Source organism: Cryptomeria japonica, chromosome 9 (genome assembly GCF_030272615.1).
Source record: "Cryptomeria japonica chromosome 9, Sugi_1.0, whole genome shotgun sequence".
Classification (NCBI taxonomy): domain Eukaryota; kingdom Viridiplantae; phylum Streptophyta; class Pinopsida; order Cupressales; family Cupressaceae; genus Cryptomeria; species Cryptomeria japonica.
Genome location: NC_081413.1, coordinates 617,214,861 through 617,241,396, shown reverse-complemented (window position 1 = coordinate 617,241,396; position 26,536 = coordinate 617,214,861). Strand labels below are relative to the sequence as shown.

At 34.2% G+C, this 26,536-nt stretch overlaps 1 protein-coding gene across 3 annotated transcripts; it reads right to left on the bottom strand.

Annotated features, from left to right (window-relative positions):
* Positions 1-558: 558 nt before the first annotated feature.
* On the bottom strand, positions 559-6,961 carry LOC131042826 (disease resistance protein RUN1). Of its 3 annotated transcripts, XM_059210978.1 has the most exons (8): positions 6,576-6,958; positions 6,157-6,411; positions 5,848-6,002; positions 3,810-4,819; positions 3,369-3,641; positions 2,776-3,270; positions 1,636-2,055; positions 559-1,532 (listed from the first exon to the last, which is right to left on the bottom strand). In XM_059210978.1, exons 4-8 carry the CDS (start codon positions 4,773-4,775, stop codon positions 855-857), a joined length of 2,832 nt encoding a protein of 943 aa, XP_059066961.1. In that variant the 5' UTR covers positions 4,776-4,819; positions 5,848-6,002; positions 6,157-6,411; positions 6,576-6,958; the 3' UTR covers positions 559-854. The 3 variants fall into 3 exon arrangements, with proteins under 3 accessions (XP_059066961.1, XP_059066959.1, XP_059066960.1); XM_059210976.1 differs by having other exon boundaries at positions 1,636-3,270; positions 6,576-6,961; XM_059210977.1 differs by lacking the exon at positions 6,157-6,411 and having other exon boundaries at positions 1,636-3,270; positions 6,576-6,961.
* Between the last annotated feature and the right edge of the window lie 19,575 nt (positions 6,962-26,536).

Below are 26,536 nucleotides of genomic sequence, written 5' to 3'. Positions count from 1 at the left end.
ATTTCTAAATGCAAGCTATCTTCTTTAATAAGTCTTGGATATTTTTTGCCTCTTGAAATAATTATTTTTGAAGAAATTATTTCTAATATCTATAGATAAATGTATTTTCTCTCCCTTTCCCTCCCCCCCAGCCCCCCCCCCTCTCTCTCTCTCTCTCTCTCTCTCTCTCTATGTATTTTCTCTCCCTTTCCCTCCCCCCCAGCCCCCCCCCCCCCTCTCTCTCTCTCTCTCTCTCTCTCTCTCTCTCCCTCCTAGTGAGAGCTATTTTCACCTTTCTTTTACTCTTTTTTCTAGTTCACCCTTGTTGATGCTTGTTTTGCATTTATACCCCTTAATATTTTTATGATTTAATAAATAATTTATCTTAAAATTATTTGTAATAAAAAATTATTAACATATAATATTATTGAAGAAAATAAGACTACAAACTAGTTCATAGTATAAAAATAAAAACATATTGCCATTGTAAAAAATAATTGAAAAATTAACTAATATTCAAATTAAGATCAATACTTATTTATCTATAAATAAAATAAATATATTATATTATTTATCATATTCATTTAAACTTAGATTTATTAAAAAAATCATTTAGTTTCTTTACAAATCTATGGATTTAATAAAATAAAATAATGCAACTTAGAAATGCTCAATAGGATCCGGAAAAGCTGAGGGCTTTTCAAGATGAAAATTCGTAGAGAGGAGATTATTTGTTGGAAGCTGTCTTCTCATACAAAATCCAAGGCTTTGTAAAGAAGGGAGATGAATAATATTGCTTCAAAATGAAGTGTGTTGTTTCCGATTTTGGTACGCCTGGCAGAAAGCCCGGTACCTATATTAAGGTTGCAGAAATTTTATTGCTTCTGCAATAGGGGAGAATATTTGGTCAGAAAAGCTTTTAGGCTCAGTTCCTGCAAAGGGTGTAAGTCGGGGAGAATGAATCTGGGGGCATCAAACCGCCTCCTTCCCTCTCTGTGCACAAACGTGAATGTGCTCACAATACAATTCTCAATCCCTAAGTCGGGCTCCCCATACCACCCCCTCGTCCCTAGGCGAATTGAGTTGGGCGGATAAGGATCCATATACTTCACATATTCCTCATACTCCGATTGAGTGCCAGAGAAAGCATCTTCGTAATAAGACTGCACGGAATAGGCAAAGGATAGCCTTGCCCTATTGTCAGGAGCAATCCAGGCAAGAGTGCCTCTGGGTAAATGGAGGAGAGCTTGCTGAACACGCTTTTCTCTTTCCTCCCATGACCTTCCCATATCCACATAAATCATTTGTCCCCCCTTCGAAGCCGCCAACTCCATCCATTCCTTCTTCACTGCTTCCCAACAACTGCTGTTTGGTGATGATGATGATGATCTCACATCGCACTCCTTTAACAAGAACCACAGCATTATCCCACCTGCCGGACTGGGCGATTCCACGAGTTGCCCATTCTCATCAACATACACGAATTTTGATTCACTGTGGAAAAATGCTCTATACATGACATCCACACATGGGTAGATTTCATCCGTGAATTCCTGCAATGCAACGAAGACCCTCAATTAAGAACGAGGTTGAGCAGTGATAATCAGTGAAATAAAATTCCTAGTTAAGCACAAGCAAATGTGTAACAACGATTACCTTTCTTCCGCACTCCACTACTGCTAAAGAGTATTGCTCCTTCACTTGTTCCCACCGCTTTTCCAACATAGGGCTTCCATCTATATCCACCATCATCAATCCCTTCATCTTGGCTAACTTGTCCATTGCAGTTTCCTCCAGTTGAGGACATTCTGAAGCCTTCACAGCAATTAGTGAGCTCAAACTTTCAAAATCACCAGAGAGGCTCTGTAATGCAATGCATTCATGTATGCTCACATATTTTAAGCACTTCAGCTGACCAAAATTTTGAGGTAGATTCTGGAGCTTCTTGCAATTTCGGAATATCAACTTCTCTAAAGAAGCGAGGTTTCCGAAACTTTCTGGCAACATAGATAGTTGTCTATATCCTGTTAAATATAGCTTTACCAAACCATATAAATTGCCAAAAGTGTCTGGAAGGCTTACCAAGCTGGAACAATCATATAAATCCAACTCATTCAAAGAAAATAAATTATCCATACTGTTTGGAAGGCTCACCAAGCTGGAACATTCATATAAATCCAACTTTTTTAAAGAAGATAAATTACCCACACTGTCTGAAAGGCTCACCAATCTAGAACAATATCTTAAGCTCAGTATTTCTAAAGAAGATAAATTGCCTGCACTATTTGGAAGGCTCACCAAGCTGGAACAATCATATAAATCCAACTCACTGAAAGAAGTTAAATTACCGAAACTGTCGGGAAGACTCGCCGAGCTGGAACACTTATATAAATCCAACTTTTTAAAAGAAGATAAATTACCCACACTGTCTGGAAGGCTCACCAATTTAGAAGAATATCTTAAGCTCAATATTTCTAAAGAAGATAAATTGCCCACACTATTTGGAAGGCTCACCAAGCTGGAACAATAAGATAAATCCAACTCACAGAAAGAAGTTAAACTACCGAAACTGTCTGGAAGACTCGTCAAGCTGGAACAATTATATAAATCCAACTTTTTTAAAGAAGATAAATTACCCACACTGTCTGAAAGGCTCATCAATCTAGAACAATATCTTAAGCTCAGTATTTCTAAAGAAGATAAATTGCCCACACTATTTGGAAGACTCACCAAGCTGGAACAATCATATAAATCCAACTCACTGAAAGAAGTTAAATTACCGAAACTGTCTGGAAGGCTCGCCAAGCTGGAACATCCATATAAATCCAACTTTTTTAAAGAAGATAAATTACCCACACTGTCTGAAAGGCTCACCAATCTAGAACAATATCTTAAGCTCAGTATATTTAAAGAAGATAAATTGCCCACACTGTCTAGAAGGCTCAACAGACTGGAACAAGACTGTAAATCTAACTTATTCAAAGAAGATAATTTACCCACACTTTTTGGAAGGCTCATTAAGCTGGAACAATATTTTATGCTCAATTTCTTTAAACAAGATAAATTTCCAAAACTATTTGGAAGGTTCACCAAACTATTACATGACTCTAAACTTAACTTTTCCAAAGTAGTTAGGTTCCCAAAGGTTTTAGGAAGGCTATCAAACCCTGTACAATACGACAATGTTAGAGAACGCAAAGATTGACTTTGGGAAATGATGGTGGTAATATTAACCAATGTAGCATGTTTTATATACATATATCTCAATGAAGATGGGATGGTTCCCGCAAACTGCAAAACAATTTCATTTCAAATTAGCAATATCCTAGAAAAAAGGATTTTTTTTGAGAATATAGAATTAAAAATTAGCTAGAGATTGTAGAGTTTACCTCAGGAAAGGTAGGGTAGTATAATTTGTAGTCCAAAAGAAAAACTGCTAATCTCGGATGTTTACTGACATCCATCTGTGAGTAATTATTATGGTTGTTGAGGCTGAGTAACCTTAGATTTTCAAAGGCTCCTTTGCATTCTCCATTTACTATTCTTGTCCTTTCTGCCAATATTAAAACTCTTAAACATCTTTTCATCAAGCTGAGATGGTTTGCTTCCAGCTCAAATGATTTCCATGGAGAAAGAACAATCCCCTTTGTTTTCTTTATCCTCTGCAAAATTGTTTGTACATTCAAATAATAGAACACTAATTGATCTTTTAATTCTTTCCAAAAACTGATTATATAAAGATACATACAAAATCTGGATCGTTGTGTCTTTTATATATATGCATATAGACAAAATCTAGAAATCTGGTAAACACAAGGTAGAAAATGTACCTCTACATTTTGGAGAACATCATTGAGAGATTGTAGGTCGGTGATTCTCTCCCCATCTGCTGACAACATTCTCCCTCGCGCTTTCACTATATCATGTACATTCACCTTGCCTTCATTTGTCACGTTCACAAGTGCAGCCCTTTCAAGCTCTTCAAACTCTATCTCTCCAACACTATAGGTCACTTGATCCCGCTCCCAATTACAAAAGAAGAACACAATGTCAAGAAATGCCTCTTTACACGAGGTTTTCAAGCGGTTGTATACAAAATCCACCATACGCTCCCGTAACTCATCCCCCTCTCCTTGTAGCAACTCTGATTTAAGACTTTCAACTACATCTCTACAAGCCGACACACTTTGAGCATGTTCACGTAATCTCACTCCCACCAATTTTAGTACCAATGGAATTCCCTGGCATATTTTGAGGAGGCCTTCAATATCTACAATTGGGTCAAAACTTGCTTGGGCATTGCCTAAAGCCAACTCACACAAGAGTTTCCTTGCCTCTTCTTGTGGAAGATAAGCTACCCGATAAGAATGACGTTCAACTCCTTCCTCTAAAATTATACGAGTCTCATTTAGATTTCTAGTGGTTACAAGAATCCTACTCTGTGCTGGAAGGGATGCCAGGTCAGTTATCGGTAGAAGCTTTTCCAAGTCACTTTGCTTGAGTGCATTGTCAACAAAAATGAAGATAGGTTTAGAGAAGTGTTCTTTAAAATCCTTGGACAACTTTTCTCGACCTTCATTCAAATTCCTCAACTCAATATTCTGGTCATAAAGGTCTCTTAAAATTTGTTGTTGCAACAACTTAAGGTCAGCCTCTGAACAATTTTGTTCTATATCGATTCTACAATATTTGTAGTTTTTGAGATCAAGATTGCTGAAAACTGCAGTGGCTAAAGTAGTCTTTCCCATCCCACCTTGTCCATAAATAACCACCACTTTAACTGATTTACTTTTCATATCTAGAAGTTCTGTCACATGATTTCTAGGTTCCTCAATACCAACTACAAACCCAATATATATTTATTAGAAATCATGTCTAAATCAAAAAAATGCAGAATTATCAAGTAAGAAAAATTAAGAAAATATACAAATAGATTGTATTTTCCTGTAATGGTTTGCACTGTGTGGTATTTTTCATTACCAATGGTTCAGATCATACTACATGATCCATCTTCAGGATGAAAAAATTGGTTAGAGAACAAAAATCTCTAACCAATTCTTTCATTGTGATGGTGGATCATGTAGTATGACCAAAAAAGTTGACGATGAAAAATATCACACAATGTAAACTTGAAAAGAAAGATACAAACATCATGAGCTGTGGAAATTATATGACTACAAACAAATAAATTGATAATTATATTATTGTTTATTAAATCTACTATGTAATTACTATTTAAAATTGTTTTTTCAGAATTTAAAATTTTTATTTATGAAAACTTTACAATATTTTTTTTTTAAAGATCTTATTTACAAATCTAAAAAAATTAATAATCATTAAATTATAATTAGTGAAGAGTTAATAATAATCTGTTTATATAGATCACTATAATTTTGATATATTTATATAATTTTCTAATACAAATAAATACATATAACAAATATTTTGTTTTTCTTATTACAGATCATTAGCAAAAGATTTTATTGAAAAATTTAATAACAATAAATTCAATGTCAAAAATTGTTTTTTAATTGAAAGACAATTGCCAAAAATAAGTAAGCCCAAACATGTTTGGAGATAACAAAACATGGACATCCCAAATCAAGCCGCAAAGAAATTAAAACTGAATTATTATGAATCACATCGAAATAGATAAATATGGATTGTTGGCTTGTTAAGAATTGAAATGACAAAAATCAATTCAAAGCACAATTCTTCAGCACTAAGATCACTATTCGAACTTATGTTTGGAACAAATTAATTTCAAGAACAAGTTAATTGAATTAACTTCAAAATTCTATTGCGGCAAAGATTTTTCTCTTTAAGATTCAGCATAAACAAGGGCCCAAATAAAAGAGAAATTAGTACCTGCTTGAGGAGATGTTCCTTGGGAGGGAGGTAACACAACTGGAACCCTATTCAGCACAGCGATTATCGCCTCCAATGAGAGCTCTGAGTACTCTTGCCCAAGTTGTCTTTGCAATCTCTGCAAATCTTCAGCCACAACCGGAGCAGCAAAAAATCTATGTACCCATCAAAAGAAAATAAAGATTCATCATTATAGAACAGTTGAAATACAAATAACATGACACACAAAAATTTACAATGCATGAATTGGATTTAAATGGAAAGCGCGTGAGATTGCATTTGCGATATGCAGAGGAGGGAGCCTTGTACAATGAATTGGATGACTCGATTCAGCTTCTCTTGAGCCAAATGATCATCCAACTGCTTCATGTATTTTGCAAGGTTACACATGTATCTTAGGAGTTGTATGCATTCCTCTCTGTTGGAAGAAACTTGCTCGATTCGTTCCAACACAAAACCTACAACTGAAAGCGCTATTCCCACCCACTGAATATGTGCTCCTTGATTTGTTATATCAATTACCAATTTTCGTGTTTCACGGTTGAGATTCGGCATAATGTCCCTCTGAGGCAAAAACATTTATAGATAGCTTAAGAATTGTAACTTATTTCCTCGTTAATACTTTCTTCCTAGTAACACTTCAAATGTGTGGATCAAGAAGCTTAATGAAAAGGAAATGGATTGCATCAATTAGGATACGTTTTTTTCTTAAAAAATTAGTTGAATACCTTGCATATGTGTCTGTGAGATATCTTCAGTATCTTCTCCAGTAAACCACCACCAGAAGTGATAGAAGAAGCCACCCGATTCGTCTTGGAAAGAAGGGTAATTGAGTGAATCCTTCTCTGGTCAATGGCATTCAACAGCTGATCGATGTAAGAAATCAATTCATTAATGTGACTCATCTCTTCCACTTTGAGCAGTTCATTGATAAGATCTTGATAATCTTGTTGGGGAGCAGAGCATGAACAACAGCAGGAAGTATTACCCATTTTTCTATTACTGAAATTATGAAAGAGGGAAGCGGGTAAATGAAATCGAACAAGATATGACTGAAAAAAAGATTGTTGTGAATGTCTGTGCACAAGAGAGGAGATAGAGCACGCTTTAATAGATTTTTTTTCTTGTGGTCCGCTGAAGCTGTGAAGGAAGGTACAAAGAGCAGCTTTCTACTACTGGATGAAAAAAGACAGTTAATCTGTCATAGTTTGTAATTTGTGGCGTAAAAAATTGTAGAATATAATCTAGAGAAGTATGGCACTCGATTGAAATATAATAAGTTTTGCAAATTTCTGACATTTTATTTTATCTTGTTCACAATGTCATCACAGATGGGTTTCATGATCGAAGTGAGAAAATTCCACAAAAATATTACACAAAAAGATTAAATTAGGTGAAGAGGATAAAAATGTAGAAAGGTGATGGATTAAAAATCTGACAGTCCCTTACAAATGGGTTTCCCTCTCCTTTGTCTTTCTTTATTATGGCCATTCATTTCCTATTGTCCTTTGCCCTTCGTTTGTTCTTTTATTATTGACTTGGACAATTATGTCGGTTTAAAGTCATCTTTACAGCTGTTTGCAACTGTTAATGGGTTACATATGTATTCATTTGAGCTTATATTAAAAAATAAAAAATTACACTTAGAATTTAAGGACTTTCAGTCAAATAAAAAAATATCGTATTGGGTTTATGGAATATGAAGAATATTGTGCTGAATATAAGTCATATAATTTGAATAAGATAAAGAATCCAAACAAATATGTCTTTTTGTTATCTCTCACAATAGTAAGAATCCAAACATAAATGTCTCTCACTTACCTCTCACAATATTGAGTCATACATTGACCACAAGACCCATACAAAGATTTTTTAGATTTATTTATTTATTTTTTAATTATGGTAAATATTAGTCATACTATCTCAATAAAATTAAAAAAAGATATTGGATTTGGAGAATATGGAGGCTATTGTGCTGAATATTAGCCATACAATCTTAAACTTGCTTACCTCTCACAATAGGGAGTGATACATTGATCACAAGTGGAGCCATAAAAAAAAAATTATATATTTTTCAATTGTGCTGAATATCAGCCATAAAATCCGAATAAAACAAATGTGATATTGGGTTTGGGGAATATGGAGGCTATTGTGTTGAATACTAGCCATACAATCTGAATAAGATAAGAGAATCCAAACATATATGTCTCTTGCTTACCTCTCACAATAGTGAGTCATACATTGATCACAAGTGGACACATCAAAGATTTATAGATTTTATTTATTTATTTATTTTAAATTGTGTTGAATATTTGCCATATAATTTGGATAAAAAAATGTGATATTGGGTTTAGGGAATATGGAGGCTATTCTATTGAATATTAGCCATACAATTTGAATAAGACAATAGAATCCAAACAAATATGTCTCTTGCTTAATTCTCACAATAGTGAATCATACATGATCACAAGCAGACCCATCAAAGATTCTTAGATTTTATTTATTTTAATTCTGAGTAAAGAAAATGAGATATCAACTTTTTTATAATTTAGTTCATTTAATTATTCTATTTACTAGATGGAGTAGGAGTAGCTATTCTAGTTCTTAGGAGGTATAATTCTCCATCTAAAACAAAAAAATTGAAGAAGACATTTGTATGGCATGTTAGTGCTTATACATGTATTTTTTTAAATTATAAAAAGTGACTAAATATTAAGCATGCCCTCAATTAGGTTTGCATGTCTTCCAATGTTGAGTTTAAAAATACCACAATAACATCGAGCTCTCTCATATCTTTTTTATCATTTATTTTTTATACATTTCAATTATGTTAAGCTTTGACCTTTAATTTCTTTTGAAAGTGTCTTCTTTTTGGTAAAAAACTTATTCATAGTATTTTTATTTCATTTTTTATATAATGAAATTTGAACAATACTAGATTTCAATAATCTAAACTCTATTCTATACACATTAAAAAAAATGATTTTCAATTAGTTCCCCCCAAAATTAGGGGGAGCATATTTTGTAATACGTTTTCACTTTGAAAATAGCAAAAAATCATATATTCATTAAACATATAGTATAAAAATGAGGCATAAACTACTAGGTGTTAGTTAATTTTCACTAAAGAAATTGTTAAGACATTAATACAAATTAACTTTTTAGGGGGAGCACATTGAGACATTATATTATGTTATTTTGACAAAAATAGGAGCACTTTGTGTCCCCCCATTTGTTTTCACTAAATAAATTATTAAGACATTAATACAAATTAATTTTTAAGGGGGAGAATACAAGACACTGTGTTATGTTATTTTGACAAAAATAGGAGCACTTTGTGTCCCCCTATTTGAACCCCTTAATCTCCACCATTTTCAAAAAAAATTAGTAGTTTAGAAAGTATATTAGAGCACTGTAGTCTTGTTCTTACACATCTTCAAATTTCAAATGTAACTATCTTTGATTTCTCGTCCAAGATTAGTTGTTCCTAATTTAAGAAAAAGTGGCCACTTAAGATTCCCTTTCGGTCCCCCATTTCCATGCACTTACCAGGTTCACCAAGTTAAAACAATAAAATAAATTCATCCTTTTCAAATAAGATACGTTTCCAAAACCATAGAGAATTCTCACCAAACTATTACAATATTTTAAATTCAACTTTAATATAGTAGGTGGGTTCCTAATTATTTTAAGTTGGTTGTAAATCCCTCTACAATGCAATAATATTATCTATAATGCAAAGATTGATTTGGGAAAGGTGGCGACAAGATTAACTTATTTAACATGTTTGATATAAATATAGTTCAATGAAGATGTGATGCTTAAGAATTGCAAAAATTGTTTTGCTATATTGAATCAAACATGTCTTGGAAAAATATAAATAAATCAGGAAAAATAATTTTTTAAGAAAATAAAATATAAAAAAACTATGTAGAGCTTGCCTCGCAAAATTTGGAGTATGCATTGTAGTTCCGAATGAAATATCCTAATCACTGTTGTTTAAACTATTCTTGTTATTATCAAGATTAAAATGGTTAAAACATAGCTTCACTAAGTTGAGATTATATGCTTCTAATTTTAATGATTCATAAAAAACAGTCACTTTCATTTTCTTAATTATCTCAAAAAATGTTTGCAATTCAACTCTACTTTCAAATATAGAGCATCAATGATTTTGAAAAAAATCCTAAAATTATTTATATGTAAATCTCTACAAATATTGGATTTTTGATTTTTTTGTAATCTATTAGTATTTATTAAATCTAGATTTGGGATAATGAGGGATAACAAATATACCTCTACATCTTGGATAACATTGGTAAGATACTGTAGGTTGGTAATTCTCTCTCCCAATTGATGATAACATCCTACCTCATAGTTTCACTATATTGTGAACATTCATTATAACTTCATCCATGACGTTTGCAAGTGCATTGCTTTTAAACTCTTGAGACCATGTCTTTCTAGCATTAGACACCACTCTACATCAGTTTCAATTACAAAATAAAAAATCATGCCTAGAAGGCCTACTTACATGGGGGTTTAAAGAAATGATACATTCACTTAAGTCATCCTATTCTCTTTGTAGTAACTCTAACCTAAAATTCTAGTTATACTTATTGTGAGAATTTGCCAAGATCTAGAGTCCAATTGATAACACATAAGAGAGAACAAAATATGACAATAAGAAACTGTATTCCTATCAATGATGCAAAATATCGAACTGATCGAGTTGATTCAAATTGAAATGTTGATTATTTTTCCATACAATGTAAAATGAGCCTTCTTATAAAGACAAGGCCATATTAATATGTGAGCTCACACAATCATGACACGTGGCTCAATAAGAAACAAGGGTAGGTAAGGGCAGGTGGGAGTAGGTAGGAGAAATAATAAAATATTTCACAAGAGGTTGATCACCCACAAAAGGTGGAATGTAACAACAAGATAAGACCACGAAAGGTGGAAATTATCCTACATACATCATCCTTATCTACACACTTCCCTAAGTGTCTCATATCCAAACTACTATGAAATACAAATTACCCTAAATCAACTTAAGTAAAGTGTAATTATGAGGTATAATTTACACCAACACTCCCCCTTAAGTATAACTTAGGGGAATGCAGACTCAAGTTAACAATGCAAGATGGGGTCCCAACTACTAGGCCATGTTAGGTACCCGTGTACAAATGCAAATGCATGCAAACCAATGTCACAAACATCTAGAAAGAGAGAAAAACCCAATGGGAAAAAAATCCCCCCCAAAAGAGAGATGAAAGCACACAATGCTCTCAATGATGTATGAGAAGAACAAAACCTAATGTGAGGAAAAAGTTCCCCCCATAAGAGAGAAGAAGAGAGACCATGAAGCTGCCCCTCAATGTAGAATCTCCTGCAAGGATGGTCCAATGAAATTGACCAAAATACCTCCCTAACAGGAAGAAAGAGAGCTAATGCTACACCAATAGTGTCAAAGTGTGACAAAACCAGGTATAAATGTTGATGGCGATGAATCACTCACTGCAACAAAATGAAGATCATGCATGGAGATAGATGGATGAGCACCAATGATAGATGTACTCAATCCAATACCTTCTCAAAAAGAGAATAAAGGTCTCACATGAATGAATTCATAATCTAAGTACAAGAGGATTACATCAAATAGGTCAACAATGACAGAGTGTACAAGGAGGTGTGACACTTTATAATTGTGCGAGTACAACATGTTGGAAACAAGGAACACTGAGAGAGGGAGGGGGGTTAATCAATGTTATGCAATTTTTAACTTTGTTAACCTAAACTTTCAACCAAGTTTAATGCATATGAGAGAAAGTAAAGTGCATAAACATAAAGCAATGATTAGCAACGTGGTACCATAACACCAAGATTTTAATGTGGAAACCTGGTTAAGGGAAAAACCACGGTGGGAATCAAACCCACAATATTAGTATACTTTGTTACAAGTATAAAAATATTACATAAGAGGAATCCACATGCATTCAAGCACACCTCCTATAGCTTATTGCTCAATTACAAGGGAGACAACCCTGAAAGGCTCACTACCTTACAAAATGATTACATAAGATAATATAAATGTCTGAACTAGAAACCAACATCTACATATGCCATTTAAAATAGTTTTGCTTAAGCACAAAATACTTTATCTTACTCAAATTTTCTACACTGCTCTGCTATGATATTCTGCTATATACTAGAGCACAAATGTTCACCTTACGCAAGTGAAACTGTGCATAATCACTCAAACATAATTCACACACCCTTATCAATCTCCAAAATGATCAAATAAACCTGTCTTATATATCCACATCACCAAATTATGACTCCATCATGTCGGCTTCAAGAACACGACACAAAAGATGAAACATTTACACAAGTTGACTCAAATTGATCAAAACCAATCATGCAGACTAGAACAAATTGTCCACACGCTTCCCACATGTCGGATCATTATCCTCGAACACACAAACAACTGCCAAAATCGATCCTCAAAATCCACATAATGAATTTCCACACATTACGACACACTGTTCTCACCAAAAATAATCTACCAGATCTTCTAACTTACTCAAAAGTTATCACTGGAGGCCACAAACCTGGAATAAAGTATATTACATGTCCACAATGCATCTCTGAGATCCGCAAAACAAAATAATCTGCCAATCAAAATACTATATACTCTACCAGATGTTTTGTTCTATCCACCAAACCTCACCAATACTCAATCAATCTTCCAGAATGAATGAAAACATGAACTGCGGATTGAATATTTGATATGAGTTTCCATCAATGACAACATCTCAACATACATGCAATTTCTCTTGCCAACACAACATTTCTCATGCAAGAGAATACAACATGATGATGCAAATCTGGAAACATGCAGATAATGCCACCAAAAAGATACCCCTTAGAATTCTGTAGATGGAGATGCTTCCAATTGGGATGATGCCTATAGATATAAAGGAGAAAACTAAGCCCCCCCTTGACTGTCGGTTGGAGAATGCTGCAAATAGGTATGAAGGCATGGAAAAAAAGCGTGTTACCTATTTAGCTTATTTAATAAAAATTTTGTTTTTAAAAACTTAATTAAAATTTAATTAAAACATTTATTTAAAAACCCATGCAAAAAAAACTTTATTAAAAATCCATAAAGAAAAAATGATTTTTTTTTTAGATTTTTGAATTTTTGACATATATATATAAAAACTATACTAAAAATAAAAAAACACAAGATTTTATTTATTTTTGAATTAATTTTTTTTATTAAATAAATAATAAAGAAAAGCATTTTTTTATAAAACATTTAAATTTTTATAACAAAAATTAATAAAAAACATTTATTAAAAATCTATTAAAAACAATTTCAATTTTAATTACTGATTTTTAATAAAGTTTTTTTTGAATGGGTTTTAAATAAATATTTTTATTAACTTTTAATTAAGTTTTTAAAAACAAAAATTTCATTAAATAAGCAAAATTGGGAGCACATTTTTTATCGACACCTTAATACCCGTTTGCAACGTTCTCCAATTGACAGTCAAGGGAAGGGGTGGGGGGGGGGGGTTAGTTTTCTCCTTTATATCTCTTGGCATCATCCCAATCAGAGGCATCTTCATCTGCAATATTCTACATGGCATGTTTTTGGTGGCATCACCTTCATATTTCTAGATTTGCATCATCATGTTGTATTCTCTTGCATGAGAAATGTTGTACTTGAACTATTATAAAGTGCAACAACTCCTTGTACTTTGTCATTGTTGACACATCAACAATTCTATCAATTGGCAAGCCAATGACACTCTAATGGCTCTGATACCATGTGAAAATTTGCCAAGATACAGAGTCCAATTGATAGCACATAAGAGTGAACAAAATATGGCAGAATAAACTATATTCCTATCAATGATGCAAAATATCCAACTGACTGAGTTGATTGAAATTGAAATGTTGATTTTTTTTTCATACAATTTAAAATGAGGCTGCTTATAAAGACAAGGCCATATGAATATGTGAACACACAATCATGCCATTTGGCTCAATGAGAAACAAGGGTAGGTAGGAGTAGGTAGGAGAAATAATAAAATATTCCACAAGAGGTGGATCACCCACGAAAGGTGGAATCTAACAAAAAGATAAGACCACAGAAGGTAGAAATTCTCCTAAATACATCATCCCTATGTGCACACTTCCCTAAGTGTCTCATATCCAAATTACTATGAAATGCATTACCCTAAGTCAACTTAAGTAAAGTGTAATTATGAGGCATATTTTATACCAACACTTCTCTATAAGTTAACACGCCCTAATAATGTTCACATTATATTGCTTAGTCATTATTAGATCTAGAGAAATTCCTTGATATAATTTGACAAGACCATTAATATATATGGTATAATTGAAGGGCTAAATCTTATTTTGTCACTTCCTAAAGAAAATGAAAACAAGAGCTTTTGCACCTCTTCCTATGGAAGAGAAGTTGCTTGATAAGAAGAGCACATTCAATTATTTCCTAAAAAATTATGCAATTATTTTTCATATTTCTAGTTAATAAAAGAGTTAAGTTCTTGACCCCTTTATTTGAAAATATGCTCAATTACCTTCTTGTTCCATGTTTCAACTTCTTTGGTTGCACCCAACTTCCTCTATGAGACATATCTTTGTAGCCTTTGAAATCATTCATTAACCATTCCTTTAGTTGTGATTCAAACATTTGGGGTTAAAACCATAGGAATTTCATTTTGAAAGGACTACTTCTAGGTCTATCTTACATATTCACTTTCACATGGATAGGCCAATGGTCAAACCATACAAAATATACCACCTTCAAGGAAAAAGAGGTTCTTTGTAAGATCCTTTTTGAATTGATACAAAATCTATCCAACTGACTCTTGATGTCAATTTCCATTAATCTCTTAATTTGGCATGCACAAACCATCCATTTTTGGATTTTGGGTTAAACAAAGATAAATCTACACACAATTCTTTAAAAGAGGTTGAACTTGAGCTATTTTGGTGCTAGCTCCCATTTTTTCTTCTGTGATTAAAACGACATTAAAATATCCACCCATCCACCACCAATCCTCCCTATTCTATTCCTTAAATTTTTTTATATCCTCCAACATATTTATATATTTATTTCTAGATTTAGGTCATGACATTATAGATTATTCCCCTAAATTTTTGATAGACACCCACTAATCTCACATGGAGAAAATTTTGAGTATGTGGTAAATTATTATCTTAGAGTGTCAATTCTTATATTATGGAATTGTTAAACCTTAATATAATATACCCGCTCCCAATCAACATTGAAAGGGAGACCCACAAACTAGGAAGAAGAATATTGTAGCAATGAAACCCACAACCTAGACAATCACAAGGAAGAAGTCACACTAGAATGTTATTGGAAATAATTTTAAAACTATTAGGACACATTCGAAGTGCACATAATGCATGATGCAATAAATTGAACCAAGATTGTTATATCTAAAATAGATATAGGTAAAACATTTTGGAAAGCATTACTAATAAAAATGTGTAGTAGTGCTTGGTGCCAAGTTATAAACTTTAAGAAATTATTTGAAAATGGAGAATTATCTCCAATTCAATTCATATTAATAAAATTTTTTATAAATAAAGAATAAAGTTTCATAGATCTAAAAGCACAGTTTTTAAAAATATCAAGTTTTATTATTTTATAATTAATGTTAATATTTTTTCATTTCTCCATAAGTAACTCATTATTGCCTGAACATAAGGGTGATTTCTTTCTAAAAAAAGAAATTATATTTTTGTCTCATACACAAAATAAGGATGACTTTATCTTATAAAAAATTAACTATTGTTATAGATAAGCAAATCAAGCTACCCATATAATGCCAATATGAGAATCAACCAAATTAAAAAAACTATGGTCTATGAATCATCTTCAAACATAGAGTATAAAGATTTAAGATTAGAATTTCCATAATGATCATAATGTTTGTTTTCATGCACCCTTTCATTAATTGTTAAAGTTTGTGCCTCATTCGAGTCTTTTCAAACGAATGATTCATTTACTCACTCTACAACTCCATATGGTAAACAATTATGGGAAGCTAGTTTTTTTATCTACTTTTCATCAGAAGTTATTATAATTAGGATTTGATTAACTCTATAGTATTACCACAACTTACCTCTAAATCATATTAAATGTGAATGATATTTATTTTTTTGCTCACCTCATTTGGTTGATTATTGGCACATTCCTATTTATGTTCTCTTACTATTTTAATTGTCATCATACGCTTCTTCTCTAAATACAATTAGAATGGGTGAGATGGAAATAAATATAAGGATTTACATGATTCCACAAAAATTACAACCAAGTTCATTCTAAGTCAAATTGACTCCACCTTACTAGCATACATTTTCTCTATGTAACTGCCAATCTTGAATTTCACCAGGCATTGCGCATTAACCAAAACTTTGTGGTCCTTCTGCAACTAGGCAATTCGATACGAATATGGATGTATTTCCCTCTTCAAATTCAACTTTGTGACCATCTCCTTAGATACCAATTTATCAATTCTCCAACTGTCAATAATCGTATCAGAACACTTATCCTCACATTTGCATCTGGTGTGAAATAGACTCTTCCTTTGATTTGGTTCTTTCTCCCCATTTAACAGGGTTCTCCTAACAACTAGGGTCTCTCCCCTTTCAGCATCATCATAATGCTTATATTGAGCTTCTTCGTCTGCATGTGCAACTTGTGCATGACCTTCATTTCTTCTGTCTGTCCTTCCTTGGTGTTGTGGATATTCATAGGCTTGATGCCCTTCTTCACCACATCGTAAACAAGTTCCTCTGAAACCACCTCTCCCGAATCCTTGTCCAAGTCTTCCTCCCTCTTTCTCTCTCTCCACCATTATTTTGTTCATGGGGGTGATATAAATTATCACTATTTTGATTATAGTTGGTACCCACATCTTCATTTTTCTTTTGATCCTCATTTCGAATCCCAAAGGATCTTCCACCACCCCTTCCTCCTTGACCTTATGCTCTCTACTTTTCTTCAAATCTCTTATTCAACTTCTCCTCCACCTTCAAAGAAAATTGATATGCTTCCTTAATATTGGTAATTCTGACTAGGCTTAACTCCTCTTGAATACTTGCCTTAATCCATTAAGGTAATGAGCGACTTTCTCCTTGTTGGCCTCTGTATGACCCGTTCTGATAATTATTTTATAAAAATCCTTTGTATACTCCTTAACAGACTTGCTACCTTGATTCAATCCTTGCAGTTTCTTCAACAAATCCAACTCGTAGTCCATTTGAATGAATCAATTATTCAGCTTCTCAACCATCCAATCCCATCTGGTGATCTTTCCCTTTCCTCTCCTATTTCTTTCTAGCTGGACCTCTTTCCACCAAGTATTGGAATGATCCTTCAACTTTTGTTTTGCAAACTTGACCCGATATGCATCCTCTATCTCCTCATACAAAAAATATTCCTCCATCTCATTTATCCAATCAATAAGGTCTTCCGGGTTCAAATTTTCATAATAATTGGTGGAGACAAGGTAGTCATCTACAATTGGAAACTTCAATCTTGAATCTCTTTCCTAGACTGGAAATGGCCCTTAATAGTCAAACTTGATTTTGATCTTCTTCTTCTTCCCTTTCATCCTTAGATGGATCTTCAATCTCTTCTTGATCTCCACTTTCTTCTCTTCTCGAATTAAAACCTCTTCTTAGCTCCTCTTGCAATGCATCGATTTGTCTCTAGAGGGCCCTAAATACCTCATCTTCCAAAGCATTTCTTCCACTAGCATTTCTTCCATGAGCATTTCTATCATCGCACATCACTTTTGGAGGCATCTTGAGCTCGATCCCACAATCACAAGTTCTGGTACGAACTACCTCATGATCGGCAATTTGTCCACATGCTCAGGAATATGTGTTTTTAAAATTTTTTCCTACACAACTAACTAATTCAAAACAAACTTCTTAAAAAATAAAACAAGACTAACTTATCACATCATAACCCCATATGCATTTTCTAACCTCATTATATAGAAATTGGAGAGATATTCTTCTTTCAAAAATAATTAATATTGTAAGAGATTCCATTAAAAAACTAGCCTTCCTAAATACTATTATTAGTTTCCACTTCTATGATAATTTTCATAAGAATAGCCTCCACTTATTTAACTCTATGACAAACTCTAAGAATAGCTTCCATTTTAAATTTTAAAACTTATAATTTTTTTCAAATAAATATTTCTACTTCCACTTGTCATATAATATACATATAATAGATTTTTTCTTTCTTTTAAAACTCCCTATTTTCAAAAACCTAGCATCCATTAAATAAAAATAGAGTCATTTCATTTTTAAAAAATAATTGTTATTTTAGAGATTCTTTTCCAGAAATATTTCCATGCAAAACAATTATTACCATATTCTATGACATATTCCTTACAACTTGTCATACCGAGGTTAACACTTGTCCACTGATTCCTTAAATTTGAATTTGAAATTTCTTTTTCATTGTGTGCTACATGTCTAGTATTTTCTCATTTTTCCTACACCATGTGCTCAATTAATTTGTTGAGTAAATAAGTAATTCCCCGACTTTACATATGGTGGAAGTAACTAGAAATTAATAATCTCATGTGTGTGTCAACAATTAATATTTATTTTTATTTAATTTTCAACCTTATTCCATTTATTATTTCTATCTAACATTACTTAATAATTTAATAATTATAACAACAACAACAACAACAACAACAATAGCAATTTTTATCAAGGTCTAAAAGAGGGTTATGACAATTACCTAAAAAGTAAGATCGAAGACCTTATTGATAACAATACCATGTCTGTAGCTAGTGTGAATGACAAAGGAAACAAATCCATAGCTCCTCCAAATCAAAATCTCCAAATCTTTACCAATCCTTTCTTCCTAATGATCTTGGCCTTGAGTCTAATAATATGGTGAATCTTATTGATAAATCTACACCTCCTAAGGACCTATGTATTACCTTTGATCCTAGTGAGACTATTGAAGCACATGATGGCCCACTATATATTAGTGCTAGGATCAAAGACATGCTCGCATGAGGCATGCTTATTGATCATGCATGTATGGTGAATGTGATAGCTAAAGAATATCTTTAAACCTTACAATTGCATCAAGTGACGTATGATAAATTTGATGTGGTGATTAAAATATTTGATGGTGTCTCTTGTCCTTTTATTGGCTCTATTACCCCTCCCATTGAGGTTGGTACTAAATCTTTAGATGTTAATTTTTCTATTATTCCTACATCAAAACAATTTCGTGTGAAGTTGGGACATCCTTGGCTCTCTTCCATGAAAGTGATCCCTTTTACTATTAACAAGTTCTTGAAATTCCCTCTTGATGATAAAATCATAAAAATTAATTATAGCATATAACGACCCATGATGAGGCAAGGAGATGTTACTCTTGATTACTTTTGGTCTAAACAATTTGAACCTCTTAAGACTCAAAGTGATTCTCTTTTTCAATCTTATCAAAGATGGAAGAATGAGATGATCTTATCCTTGAGAAAACCTAGAGATCCCAATCCCATTCATCTTCTTCATGATAGACATATCCCTCCTCCTCACGATGGACCTGGTCTCCTCCCTAAACTTTCTACTCCTCCTTTATCAATCTTATTACCAAGGAATTATTTAGGATGATGTTTACACTAAATATAATGATATTTTTGATTGATGCCTCCAATACACTAATGAATCTTTGAGATTTGATGAGTCTAAAGGTCTATCCTAGATGTAGACATTGTCATATCATCAAATTGCTTCTTTTTATCCTCTCTATGACTTTTTAAAAATTCCTTCATTGAAAGAAAATCATGGTCTTTTAAACTATCCATAGAAGGTTTCAAGACCTTGGTAGAACCTTTGTTCAGAGTATCAGACACTAGAATAGCATTACAAAAAGATAGAGCTACTTCTTAATTGGTTGTTTCTTACATTCATTGTTGAAATGCCCATATTTTTTACGAGCTTGATAGTAATCCCTGACATTCTCCTATTTAATATGTTGAACCCATGAACTAAATCTAGAGTGAAGGGTGACTTGGGTGGGAAGGACTGTATTGACAACCACATTGACATAAATTATTGCAAAGAGGAGTCTAGACTTATTTTAGATTAATCTGTCCACTGCTAGAAACTTACCAAACAATTCAACAATTCCCTTGAAGACTCTAGAGGTCCAATATTCCAAAGGAAGTCTAGAGAGGTGAATCCAAATTGGGTCCATTGCCCCAAGATCCTTCCCATTATCCAACCCTGGATTCCATTTACAAAAAGAAAGGAAGTTTTGGAAGTTGCTACCATTGGTCTAGGAACCTTATGTAATAATATCAACTAAATATTCCTAATTAACAAAGCTAAAGAGGAACATCCCACTAACAACAACACTAATGGACACACTTACTTTTAGTTTTCGATGAGAATCAACCCATTTTCTAACCTGGTCAATATTAGGTCGAAAGGGTGAGAAGTTACCAACCAAAGAGAGACAGAGTTCAACAATAGCAACACTCAACAACTCATCAAGAACCTCCATCGATTTGCCTTGGAATTTACATGCCTCTAAAGGTTTAGTCTATGTAGGTTCCTTACCCATTTTAAGGGACTTTTGGTGTAGGAGCACCTAGGACTTAGACTCATAGTCCTTCCATAATTTTGGCTTGTATTGATCTTAACCAAGTCAGGTTCCTAATAAGGACTCCAGGAGAGTCCAAAGTGTGTGTGTAATGTTTGGTTTGAGTCAAGTGTAGGCCTAGTTGAGTTAGTTTCTTTCTAGGTTTGCACTTTGTGAGTAGGTATTAGTTTGAGTAGCTAAATTGCCTTCTTGATGGTCAAAAGAGGCATAACTTGTTGAGAGAACTAGAGAGGTTTAGAATAGTTTAGGAATTTTGAAAAAGACATGAGTAAAGACTTGTAACAGGCTGCTAAGTTGGCAAAGCAAAATGTGGAAAATTGTAAAAGTTGTCATGACAACTTTGGTCCTAAAAGAGCTTAGTGGTGGAGTTAGGGTTAAAAAATTGACCTAAAATGCCTCCACACATGGGGAAGAATATTTAAACCCTCCCTTGGATGGATGCCAGGGTTGGAAGTTTTGATTTTTATGAATGACAATCTGAAACCACTCATTTTGGACTATTATCATTGTTTTTGTCTTATTTTGCATAGAAAGTGTATACAAATGGATTGAATCCATTGATCCAATTTTGGATAGTTGTTCTTTGGTGTATTATAGTGCTATTAAATCCATTTAATGCTTTATAAATAGATTTTACTAGTTCTTTTACTATTTTGTTTTCAAACAACCAGTTTTGGCTTGTAAATAGCAATTTGTGTAAAAATGGTTGCCCCATTAAATTACTCCATGATACCATCACGACCTATTGGGACATAAAAGGAAACCCTATGTTAAGTGTGAATATACATGGAGGATTTCTGGAAGTGAAGTCAACCATTGTTACCACCTTGTTCTAGGCGAGTCCAACAGCAACCCGACTAGAGAAAACAGGGTGTAAATTGAATGTATATTGTAGGGGTGACTTCAAAAACCAAACCTTAGAATTTTTAGTTGAAGGATAGGTCCATTTAGAGTTCTAGTCCATTTAGAGTTCTAGTTTAGAGGGGAAGCTTTTACAATGTCATTTCAAATCCCTACCCCTTTATTGAACAGTCATAGCCAGTTGAAGCCTAAAAACCCTACAAAACCCTCATTTTTTGTGTTAGGGCACTGTACGACAAGTTGGAAGGCCAAAACCAACAAAATATCTTAAGGATGGGTGAGTTATTGAAGAATAATATAACTTGTTGTAGGGTCTTTTGGACCGATTCACTCAAAGCCCTTAAAAATCAGATTTAGGAGGCCTAATTGGGGCTCATCCTTGTAGCCCTATTTCTAAGCACTTTTTATGAAATCGGTATGAGAAGTAAAGATTGCAAAACCTTAAATGGATCTAGTTGACCTTATTTCATGGTAATTACCACACCCACACCTCTGAAATGTCTCATAATAGTATGGGGGTGAAAAGTGAGAAGTTGACAAGTTCTTGTCAAAGTTGCATGATGAGTATATGAGGGGCACATTGAATTGGTAGAGTTCCTAGTCAAAACACTTGTTGCCAAAAACCTTAAGATTGGTAAAGAGAGTCCTAGTAGAGATTGAGAAGGACTTGGAGGTCTTGAAGTATAGCTAGACATGGTGAGGTTGGTGTAATTTAGCAACACCAACCAGGTGAAGTGTGAGCAAGCTAGGTTAACCCTATCAAATTGGTATTAGAGCCTATAATATTTGGGCTAGAAAAGTTGATGTCCTCAGTGAAATATGTAGGAGACAACACCATGGTTACCAATGCTGAGTTGGCAAATAAAGTGGATGATCAGGAGGAAGAGAATATGCTCCTGAAGGAAAAAATGGTAGAATTGGAAAGTAAGCTTGGTGTAATTGAAACCAAGGTAGATGAAGTGTTGGTAAATGTTGAAGGAGCAGAAGGGAAGGGTAAAGAGGTGTCAAAGATAGACAAGGTGCCTGAACCTGATCCTGTTTTGGAACAGGAACCTTTCCTAAAGGCATTGAAAGCCTTGAGTGGTATATCATTAGAAGGATTTCCATTGTTCACTGGTAAGATGAAAGTAGAAGTGGCTCTAGAATGGATAGGGGGCATGGAGAACCATTTTGAATGTGAAGGCATCATTGAAGGTCAAAGAGTCAAAGTGGCCAAATCTAGGATGTGGGGAGCCGCTCTCACATGGTGGAAATTTGTGCAGGATGAGAGGAAGAAAGTGGGTAAAGCCCCCATCTCTTCTTGGAAAGGGATGTTAGTCAAAATCAAAGAAGCCTATCTCCCAGATGACTATGAAGTGAAGATCCATAGGAAAAGAAAAAACCTAAGACCAAAAGACCTTGATGTAAGTGGCTATACGGACGAGTTTCACAAACTTAGTCTTAGGTCTCATGTTGTGGAAGAAGAAAGCGTCAAAGTATCTAGATACTTAAATGGACTAAGATGGAGTATCCAAGAAGAAATCAGTCTACTGAGCCCAAACATAGTTCAACAAAGCTATCAACTTTACCTTAAAGTGGAAGAAAAACTAAAGAAGAAACATGATTCAAGTAGTAGCAGGGGCAGGGGTAGAGGAAAAGAAAATAGAGGCCATAGGGGAGGCTTTGGAGGAAGAAATTCAGAGCAAAGAACACAATGTGAGTCTAAAATCACTGAGCAACAATAAGGTGACACTAGTAAAGGAAGATTTAATAGAGGAAGGGGGTCAAATAGTGGTTTTAGAGGAAGGTCTAGTGGACAAGGTAGAGGTTCCTCATATTTTGCCTCAATGAAATGTTACCATTGCAATCAGCTTGGTCATCCAGCATATAGATGCCCAGAGAAGGGATTTTCATGACAAAGTGGTGAGAGAAGGATAAACTACCTTCAAGAAGAGACTTCAAGAAAAGGTACTTCAGAGGTTACCTTAGAATCAAAGTTAGGTGACAACTTGATGATAAGAAGAACTTTGATCAAAGAACCCGTCAAAGAAGAGCCTAGCCAAAGGAGATCACTATTTAGAATCAAATGCAAGATTATTTGAAAATTTTGTAAGGAAATAATTGACTCAGGGTCAATAGACAACATTGTGTCAGAAGAGGTGGTGAGTAAGCTCAAGTTGAAAAGGATTCCTCACAACAACCCATATAGGGTCACTTGGTTGAACAAAGGCCAACATGTCCTAGTAAATGAACAAGCATGGGTGGATTTCACCATTGGGAGATACAAGGACAAAGTGCTATGTGATGTCCTACCCATGGATGCATGCCATCTTCTATTAGGAAGACCATATAATGCTACTGAATGCATGGTTTTGTGCTTCTATGCTAAAGGGTGAGACTAGCAGGCATCTCGCCCTACAATTCTATGGGGGCGGCTTACAAAATGACTCCCCAACAAAATGTTGAAATTGCTAAACAAATTCAAGAGATTTTAGACCAAGGCCTAATTAGGAAAAGTAGTAGCCCTTGTATTGTAGCTACTGTCTTAGCCCCAAAGAAAGGTGGTACTTGGAGATTGTGCACTGAATCTAGGGGTATAAATAAGATCACTATTAGAAATAGGTTTCCAATTCCTGGAATAGAAGACCTAATGGATTGTTTAGGGGAAGCCAAATACTTTTCCAAGATTGACCTTAAAAGTGGATACCACCAAATTAGGATTAAGGAGGGTGATGAATGGAAAACAACATTCAAGACAACAAAGAGTCTTTATGAGTGGCTTGTAATTCCATTTGGCTTATCAAATGCTTCAACCACTTTCATGAGGCTCATCAATTAGGTGATGAAGGACTTCATAGGTAAATTTGTGGTGGTATCTTTAGATGATATTCTCATTTTTTGTAAGGATAAGGTAGATCATGTTAAGCATTTGCAAATTGTTCTACAAAGATCGTATGAGGAGAAGCTAACCATGAACTTGGACAAGTGTGAATTTGTTAAGCAGGAGTTGGTTTACCTTGGGCTTGTGTTGTCACTTGGAAATATCAAGATGGATCCTAGAAAGGTTGAAGCCATACTAAATTTGCCTACTCCTAAGTCAGCAACATAGGTGAGAAGCTTCCATGGTCTAGCTCAATATTAAAGGAAATTCATTAGGCAATTCAGTGCTATATGTGCACCAATGTTGGATAATATTAGAGGTGGAATGAAGGAAAATTTTTAGTGGAATGAACAAGAAAATGAAGGTTTTGAAATGTTGAAGGAAAGGATAAACACTCAACCGGTTTTGGTGTTGCCTAGTTTTGAGAAACTCTTCATAGTGGAATGTGATGCAAGAAATGTTGCAGTAGCTATTGTCCTAAGTCAGGAAGAAACACCAATAGCTTTCCATAGTGAGAAGATAAGTGATTCTAAGAGGAAATACTCATCATATGACTTGGATTTATATGCATTAGTAAAGGATTTGAGGAAGTGGAGACACTATCTCCTTCCTAAGGAATTTGTAGTCTACATAGACAATCAAGCTTTAAGCTTTCTAAACTCACAAGAAAAACTCAGTCACAAACACATGAAGTGGGTAGAATACATTCAAGCCTACACATTTACAATCAAGCACAAAAAAGGGAAATTAAATAGGGTTGCTGATGTATTGAGCAGTAGACTCTTGATAGTCCAAGAAATTCAATTAAGAAGCATAGGTGTTGACAATTTTAGACACCTATACCTGGATGATGAAGACTTCTCAAATGCCAACAAGGTATGCAAAGACTATCAAAATCATTTTCATAGTGAGTATTTTGATTTTACCTTGCAAGATGGGTTATTGTTTAGAGGAGGGCAACTTTGTGTGCCTAGAGGGTCAATAAGAGAAAATCTCATACAAGAGAAGTATAATGGCAGTCTTAGTTGTCATTGTGGAGTCAAGAAAACTCAAGAGTTAGTCCAAAGGTATTACTATTGGCCTAGGATGAATCAAGATGTTATGAAGTACGTGGAAACTTGCATTGTTTGTCAAAAGGCCAAGGGCACATCTTCAAATTCTGGTTTATACCAACCTGTTCCCATACCAAATAGACCTTGGGAGTGTATTAGTATGGATTTTGTAGTCGGGTTGCCAAGGACAAGGTAGGGATTTGACAACATTTATGTCATAGTGGACACATGTTTAGTAAGATGACCCACTTTGTACCTTGCAAGACCACTCATGATGCATGTCATATAGCTCATTTGTTCTTCAAGGAAGTGATAAGGATACATGGTTTACCCATGAGCATTGTTTCAGACAAGGACTCAAAGTTCATGAGTCATTTTTGGAAGACACTTTGGAAAAAACTTGGTACCAGTCAGCCTACCATCCACAAATAGATGGGCAGACCAAAGTAGTCAATAGGAGCTTAGGAAACTTATCGAGGTGCCTTACCAAGGAGTATGGTAAGACATGGGATCAAGTGTTATCACAAGCTGAATATGCTTACAATGACACTATAAATAGAATCACATGCAAGAGTCCTTTTAAGGTAGTCTATGGTCTTCACCCAAGGGGTATTCTAGAGCTAAGGGACTTAGGAAATGCAACAAAAAGGAGTGGATATGCTGAAGATTTTTCTCAGCCAATGAAAGAGGCACATGAATCAGTCAAACAAACATTGATGGAAAGCACAAGTAAGATCAAGTAAAAGGTTGATGAGAGAAGGAAGAACCTTTAATTCCAAGTGGGAGATCTTCTCATGGTGTACCTTAACAAGGCAAGGCTACAATAAGGAGTGCATAATAAGTTGTAGATAAGAAGGTTGGGTCCAGGTTGGGTCCATGTGCCATCCTAGCCAAGTATGGAGAAAATGCATACAAGGTGGACCTACCAAGTCAAATAGGACTATCACTGGTTTTCAATATAGCAGATTTAGTGGCTTACAAAGGGCCAATTATAGATTTAGTTCATAGTAAAACAGAGATATCAAGTACCAGCAAAACCAAATCCAAAGTGTGTGTGTAATATTTGGTTTGAGTCAAGTGTAGGCCTAGTTGAGTTAGTTTCTTTATAGGTTTGAACTTTGTGTTTAGGTGTTAGTTTGAGTAGCTAAATTACCTTCTTGATGGTCAAAAGAGGAATAAATTGTT

Coding starts and splice junctions, on each gene's coding strand:
- LOC131042826 (XM_059210976.1), bottom strand. CDS start 4,775: ATGAAAAGTAAATCAGTTAAAGTGGTGGTTATTTATGGACAAGGTGGG. Junction 3,642..3,809: donor ATGTTCTCCAAAATGTAGAG/GTACATTTTCTA, acceptor ACAATTTTGCAG/AGGATAAAGAAAACAAAGGG. Junction 3,271..3,368: donor ACTACCCTACCTTTCCTGAG/GTAAACTCTACA, acceptor ATTGTTTTGCAG/TTTGCGGGAACCATCCCATC.